The 8,049-nt window shown below is 35.5% G+C and overlaps 1 protein-coding gene across 1 annotated transcript in view; it reads right to left on the bottom strand.

The window, feature by feature from the left end:
• Nucleotides 1-3,148: 3,148 nt before the first annotated feature.
• Nucleotides 3,149-8,049, bottom strand: part of PIK3R3 (phosphoinositide-3-kinase regulatory subunit 3) — a 44,250-nt gene continuing 39,349 nt past the window's right edge. The window contains exon 10 of the mRNA XM_088154421.1: nucleotides 3,149-7,142. Within this exon, the coding sequence (XP_088010547.1) occupies nucleotides 6,944-7,142 (199 nt within the window). The 3' untranslated portion in view covers nucleotides 3,149-6,943. The remainder of the gene's footprint in view (nucleotides 7,143-8,049) is intronic.

Genomic DNA, 8,049 nt, shown 5'->3' with positions numbered 1-8,049 from the left:
AAAATATGATCCCAGTTTCAGACTGTGAATGGGTAAAGCAAGTCCAGGTGGGCAATTTGGATTCAGTGGGACACTGTCATGGCTAATGCATATAGATGTAAGGTGAATGTATTTTCCATTTATCTATATACATATAGCATATGTGCACATATGCACATACACAAACAGAAAAGGTTGCAGACTAGTAGATCCCATGGGGCTGTAAACTGGCAAAACGTACAATTATTAATAGACTGTCATATTTCTTTGTAGTCAGTCATCCAAAAACCAAACACTCTGTAGAGGTGGCTGGCCTGGAGTAAGGGTGCAAATCAGTTCAAATAACAGCTGTGATGAAGGGGTAGGGGAGAATGTTGTCCCCTAAAAATGTCTTGAAATAGTTTCCTTTCCTACAAATCCTTGCTCCCTGCCTGAACAAAATGCTGTGAGGTGCTAACTGCAATGCTTCCGTTTGGTAATTTACATTACCAGATAATGTGGAAAATCAAAATGGACTTTAAATGAGCCATTGTTTTATTTTTAGTGTTTCAATTCTCTCCTGTTGAACTCAGAGTTGCTTCTGTGCTATTTGCTGTGGAAAGCTCTTTAAATTATATTCTAAGTCAACAAGAATTATCTGTATTAGCCATAGGTCAGGAACAAGGCATGTTGCTGAAGAACTGTTAAGTAGAAAAATTTGGCTTAAAAACTATGGTGCCAGCCCAAAATGGCAGTGCTTGAACCTTTTTTCCCAGAAAAGTCAGATAGATTATTGATATTGACCTTTTAAAGCAAGCAAAATTATTTCCATCTTACCCTACAGAAGCGGATTCCAGAACATCAGTTGTGCAAATCTTTGCACTTTTAGTTAGGATGCAGTTAAAGCTTTTTTTTTTTTTAACCAAATGAAGTTTAGCTTGCAAATAAGCAAGTTGTTGGAGATACATGATTAAGGTACTTTTTTTTTTTTTTAATCTAGAGCAACCATGTGAGTGTCAAATCACCCCAGAAGAATGGTAATTGGCAGGAGTTGTGACTTTGATTCTTCTTGCTGCTGTATTCCCATTCTAAATCATTTTCAAAGCTGGTATTTGCCCCTGCTGGGTGGAAATATATTCAGGCACCAGACTGTTAAATCTCCCATTTTCCTCTATAGGGTAAAAAACACTTCAGGGCACTGATTTAGATCATAAAGTTAGCATGTAGAAGAGAAAAAAAATTATCTCAGAATAAAGCTTTTAACTAAACTTTATTATCTTCATAAACATCTTTTAATAATCTTCTATAGCTTTCCTCATATTACAGCTGCTTCAGCAGTTCTGCTTCACCCTTTTTGGTTTTGTTGGAATTTTTGTCTTGTATGACTTGGGCTAAAATGAAATTAGGCTGTAAGTAATGCCATCTTATGACAAAAGGCAATCATTGTATGAAAATTTGAATAAAACAGGTGGACACGGGTAATCTGAAGCCCTACTGATATTCCTGGCTAACTTAGTTGGGTCTGCTGGAAGTTGTTAATCACCATCTGGAAGATCACAGTCTGAGGGATACATCTTCATATCATGATTCAACATGTGACAAAATAGAGACAATCTACTGGCAGAAGCCATATGAATGGCAACTCTTCACATGATGTAACTACTTAATATAAAAGATTATAGATTTATCAACTCTGAGTTTTTGGGAGGTTCTCCACCCTTTTTTAAAATTAACAATTAACAATACAGTGGCGTATATTTATAAATGAAATATCTATAGCCTTATTGAATTAGATTATCTAGGAACATGGAACTGGATAGTAGACAATTGTTATGTCTTTGTTGTTTAAATAAGTTTAAATGAGGTGAAGTAAAAATCATCTGTTATCGTTAGTGATTCTTCTGCATATTTGCTACATATAGAAATATTCAAATCCTTTCCTGTTTTCCAGAATCTTACAGCTACTGTCTCGCTGCAACCAATAAGAAAACGATCAATTCTTTATATTTCAATGTGGTTTTTGCATTATCAAAAATGCAAGGCCATCTTAGGATCTAATATAATAGCCTGGGTTGTGATCTATCCTATTGGAACAAGAAATTCAGTCCAAAAAGATTGAACAACTTCACAAGGCCATCATGTATGTATATTTCTTTACATTTTCTCCAACACATGGTGTTTATACTAGAATTTATCATGTTAACTTTCCTTGGCATTAAATATCATCTGTAAAATACTTTGTTTTCCCTAATTTTGGCTGAAATTGATTTCAGTGGTTTGAGTTTTGGGAGGGCCTTAATATCCCGTAGGAAGCTTTCTTCCAGCACTTCCATAGCATTAGTTAACTGCCACTTCTATTTGACTGCTTTTTCCCACTGTGAAATAATAGAAGATTGCCAGAGCAGTGAAAACATGGGAGAATGGGAAGGAGGCACCATGAGTAATGAAGATGTCTATCATTGGCAAACAAATGCAGCCACTAAAAAGTATGTTAGGATAGAGAGTCCTGCCCTAAATACAACAGCAACAGGGCTGCAGAGCCCAACTTTGTCTCTACCACCTGGTGACACAGAATGTTTTTCTTGATTTAAGGAAAGCAACGAGGAGGGGAAAGATAGGATGAAGGAAGTGTTCTGACATTCTTGAAGCTCCTAGGAAGGTGGAGAAAAGTCCAGGGTTGAAGAGAAGGACTGACGGGGCAGGTATAAAGACAAGGCAAGGACCACCCCCACACACTGACTAATGGTGGCTCCCCTATTTTGGTGTTGAATTCAGACACTGTAGTTTTATGCCCTAACATAGTTCCACTGTGGTGTTTGAAAACAATTCTATTCTCAGAACTAGATTTTAAGTTTTGTTTTTTGAACAAGAGTAACTTTTACCATTAAAGATACAGATCACTGAAACTACAGTTAATCCTGGCTGTACTATGAGCAAGTAAGGGGTTTTAAGAAATGAGAAGAATTCTGCTTCAAACTACAATTCTCTATAAGGGCAAAACAAGATTGTATGTAAATTTACTTCAGGAATATATCCAAATTTCCCAACCATAAACCATTGATTTAAGAATTAATGTTCACAAATAAAAAATAAAATTATGAAACCAATGGTTGACCGTATATTAAAATGCTTGGCCATAACCATACTTATAACCTGTAACCTAAAAAAAAGTTTGCCACAATACACGCTACCACTTTAGCTTTTTATTCCCCATTACTGTAAATTTAAAATACACAAAATTTAAAACAAAAACCAACAACCATACATTTCATCAGGAAAAAAAATCAAGTACCAAAAAGGGCTTTTCCAGATTTGAAAAAGAGCAAAAAAGGAAAATTGCTACATGAACAAACACTGTATTAAGTCACTGTACATCTTGTCAAGACTTTCCATAGTGAGTGCCAATGTTTACCCTCCAAATCCATAACATAGCACTAAACACGTCCTTATTTATTTCAACAGACCACTGTCCACTTATTCCAAGACAGATTAAACGACCTGTCTCTATTCCTGAGATTATGCAGGTTGGTGTTTTGTATAATTAATGTGATATCTTTTATTTCAATCTGAGTGCTACATTATTATAAATGAAATATGACTGGAGAAATTGCATATAAATGAGTACAGTATAGGTAGATTTGGTAGATGTAGCTAGAAATCGTATTCCAGCATAAAGGGAATTAAATCCATTCCTTTCTGCATTTTAGGCTACGATCCCAATGAATCCTATGGGTGTGCAAGAAGTTGTGAGTGACAATGGTAGTCCATATTACCTGCCAAGTCCTTTTTGAAAAACAAGGGGTATACAGAAGTAATTTCCGCAGCAGTGTAAGAGGAAATGGAGGAACAAACAGCTCCAGTTTGCTCATGCAAGCCCTTGTATGTGTTTAAAATGGGTCTCTATTTTATAAACTATTAATATGATTAAATGGGTGGTTCAGGGTTCTGCTTAGGGCTAAGGGTGCAAAAGAGAAGCTATGTTGTATCCTAGATATTAATGCTTCTTGAAACTTCCAATTAAATATATGCATTGGTTCTTATTAAGTACAACTGGCAAAAAAACTAATTAGCAGAAGTACTGGCAGTTCAATTATTGTTTTTAACCTGATCCACTGAGCATCACAGCAAATTTAGCAACTGTATAAAGATGAACTTGTCAACTTGTGAGAAAGCAAAATACTGAAAAATTCTCAATCATAACTCTGCATATTAGAAAACACTATTTTCCCCACCCCATTACCATTTAACACTGCAAAAACAAAGAAATCAATGGATCATCAAGATCAGTATATTTTTTTAAATCGTACTCTAACAACCCAAATGTTTTTGTTTTAAAAAGCGAAGATGTTTGCTTTGCTTTGGCTGTATTCATTGATTTGATTTCTGGAATTTTGCTGTTTTCTATTTTACTTTCATTTCAGCTTTGATATCAGCCAGTGATGCTTGTAGGGCAGCTGATCCTAACAATCAGCTAAGAGAATTAAGAATGCTGCCACTTGAGGTCAGCTAAGTCTCACTAATGTAAAAAAATTACTGCAGTCAAGGACATTAAATCAAGAAAGCTGCTGAAGCTGAATGCAGATGGTAGAATATATTCCCTATATATTTCCATTGGGTTTTAAGTATAAAGAGTGGCAAACAAGAGAGAGCCATATTCATAAGTGTAATTGGATCAAGGTGGCTGCTGAGGTGTACATGAAATAGATAGTTTCAAGGAAGTGTACATTTCTGAATTTACTGAAAACAAAAAAATTCCAGTAAGTTTGAATGGATAAACAAGGCAAAATTTATCCTTAACAGTGGGAGTTGGTAGTTTTTATACCGTCAATCAATTCATTTTACCATTTAGTTATTTTAAATAGCAGGATTGATCACTAATGGCCCAGAAAAGTTTCACTGATGCTGACATAAGACTTTTGTAGCCTAACTAGTACTTGAAAAATGTGCAAGTTCCAGATCGGACTGTACAACCTGTCTGGCTCCCAGAGGATCTCCATGCTATTTCTGACAACTGGCAAAATTCAAAGCCACACTTAACAATAAAAGATTTTGCTGGTGAATAAAAGGAGTGTGTGGTGCCCAGGCTTTATTTTGGAGGATGGAAAAGGATGAAAAGAAGGGGGTCCATTGAGTCATTCAGTATCTTTGCAGAAACCTAGGGATTACAGTGTAGTTCTTTTGACAACTACAGTCAAACCAGTTTCTTTTTCTGAAGACACTACTGCAGTTCTTGGCTTAAATGGCAGTAGATTAGTGCAAGTCAGAAGTGCTGTTGGGACATATTACGCAGTTTAGTTTGGCCCCTCCAGCTGCTGATTAGAACTTAAGATTTTTCATTTCCTGTTCAGCAATTTCATATTCTGCATAATACTTATGCTTTCTGTAGTGCATTCTGCTATATGTAAACATTTGTAACAGTCTGGGGGCTCAAGGTGTGTCATGAAAGCAAGGTAAAGACAGAAGAGGTCCATGTCCCAATTCCCTGGCATGCACTTCATGCTGAATTTGCTTGTTTTCCCCCTTTGTGTAAGTAATTGTTCTAGCTCAAGTATACAGAGAAGATTCAAGAAAGTCATATATGGAGTGACAAAATAGTCCAACACAGCATTTTTAGGAGCACAGATTCAGCACAAATTCTCACAGTCTAGTGGATCCAGTTCTCATTACTTGCTATTATTATTTGATGTTACACACAATCTAGATGGATCTGACAACAGCAGAAAACCAAGCAGAGCTGCTTATATTCTGATAAATTCTACCACTTTTATAGCTTGAGTAGTCTGACAAAATTCAGCTACCCAAATATTTGCTTGATGATAAAACAACAATGAATTATAAGGATAAGTATACAATCTGTGCAATGGAACTGATTTAGAGTGCAATCCAAATATATTACAAGTAAAATTATTGTAGCCAGTTTCAACAATATATAGACTGCACTCATAGGATTTTGTTTTGTTTTGTTTTTGGTTTAGCAAGCCACTGAGAAGCAATCCATTGCACTTTTCAAGGATTTTTTTTTATAAAAACAAAATCAAACGTTTTCAAAACAGAGCAAAAATTATTTAGCATTTTACAAAACATGCCAGGAGCCCGCTTCATTCTGGTATACATTCCAAAGCTTAGTATCTTTTAAAAAGAAAATCTGAAATTGTTATAAGAAAAGAAAAATGTTAAAAACTAATGGGGAAAAGTGGTGCAGTTACATCAGGTCAGTTATAAAAATGACATGAGAAAGTTTTAGCTTTCATAATTTTCTCTTCAAGTTTTGGCAAGTGTGCGATTGCAAATGCAATTATCCCCATAAGTGCTCAGTCCAGCAATGAGAGAAGTTTTGGTGGATAAAGTTTGCTTTCTTTTATTTGAAGACCTGTAGTGCTGTTGAAACTGAAACTTTGTTATTGTTGGTAAAATATAAAGCAACATTTCTTTGAGGATATTCTTTTAAGAATGAACCTGAAACTTCCCCCAAAATTCCTTTGGTCTCCTCTCACCAAATACCATGCTACATCAAAATGAGCCCTCATTTGTAAGTTTGTCTAACTTGCAGCAAAGCTGCTAAAATTAACAGGGAAAAGCTTCTTTAGATGAGCCTTCCTCCTATTTTCCTGGAGCTTAAGACTGAAAGACGTTACCAATACCTCAGAAAAGCAAAATCCATGTAGAAATTCCATTGATGGTGCCTGGCAAAAATGTTTCTACAATTCTGCTTCAGTGGATTTTTAAATACAGTTTGAGAGAGTTTTCTTGTTCCTTTTGGGAAATCAAGAGGCAGTCTCCTTATGAACACAGCTGATCTTCAGGTAGCACCATGGTACCTATCCTGAAGCTGTTGCTGCTAGGTTTCCAATTCACATTCATCATATCACTTCTTGTGCAAAACAAGCAGTCTAAGGAGAAAGAATGCCCTCTGGGTTCTAATAAAAATTGTAGAAAAGAAATTCGAGATAACCAACACTTCACCTACACTCCATCTTTCTAAAATTTATCTACAAAGGGAGGGCATCTGTGCGTAGACAGGATAAGCAAGACGGACATTGAGAGAGTCGTTGTGTTGGACGAGGGAGGTATGCTGGTAATGAAGGACTAATTCTTTAAGGGTACTATATAGGTTATATGGCTCTGCAAACCCATAACCTCTCGGAGTGCTGTAGATCACACAGTGTTTAACTTCACCATCAGCTCTGTTAAGGAAAAGAAACAACATTTAATGTGATAGGTCAGCTAGGAGATTACAATAAAAAAAGACGCAGAGGTATCTGATGAACAAGGAAAAACATCGTAAGTAATGTCTGTATTTACAATGGCTTGCTGCCCCATCAGAAGCTTTTGGCCACTGTGAAGTTTCTTGTTCAGAAGACTTTAGGACCTTCAGTTATTTAAGCTTAGAAGCAAAACTGTTCTAACTCTGTTGGAAATTGCTTTCATTAGATGTTATGTTTACTTTTCTTAACTAACTTGTTTTTGTTTTTTAAAGTTTTAATGCTGTATTCATATTCTGATCTGAAACTCTTACCCAGAGAAAAGCAGAATAGAGCTTCTACTCTCTTGGGTTTGTTGTTGCTCTTTTAATAAAATTATTTGTCAAATCTTCAGCCTTAGATTTATTCAAGTCTTATTTTTATGGAATAAATTGTATTTCTTCTTCCTACTTTAGAAGACTTAACTAAAATCTCCACATCTATAGAAAGTTCCTGATGGTGGTTCTATACAGGTGCGTTACCCTACCTCTGACAGAGATCATGAAAAAAAGCTGCAAGACTCAACTAAATGTCATACTCCTAACACTCTAGGAGTTCTTAACCTTTTTATGTCATGGATCATTTTGAGAGTCTGGTGAAATCTAGGGATCCCCTGTTGGAAAAATGTACCTAAATGCATAAAATGAAATGCATTTTACATTATAAATGAAACCTGTGATGCTCAAATACAGTTAGAAAGATATTTAAAAAGTAACAAATATATAACAGAGTAATATATTTTATTAATCCATTTAATCAATAATAAAGGTATAATCATTTTAGATAGTGAGATTTATCATAGGTAATAAATATTTTGGGAGGCTGCCACACCTTTCTTGCCTACATATAT

The sequence above is a fragment of the Python bivittatus genome, unplaced genomic scaffold (assembly GCF_059951505.1).
Source record: "Python bivittatus isolate LINGU-HERP-01145 unplaced genomic scaffold, Pbiv_v1 ctg000700_np1212, whole genome shotgun sequence".
Taxonomy (NCBI): domain Eukaryota; kingdom Metazoa; phylum Chordata; class Lepidosauria; order Squamata; family Pythonidae; genus Python; species Python bivittatus.
Note: the sequence above shows the minus strand (reverse complement) of the source record. Positions and strands in the feature narration are given on the sequence as shown.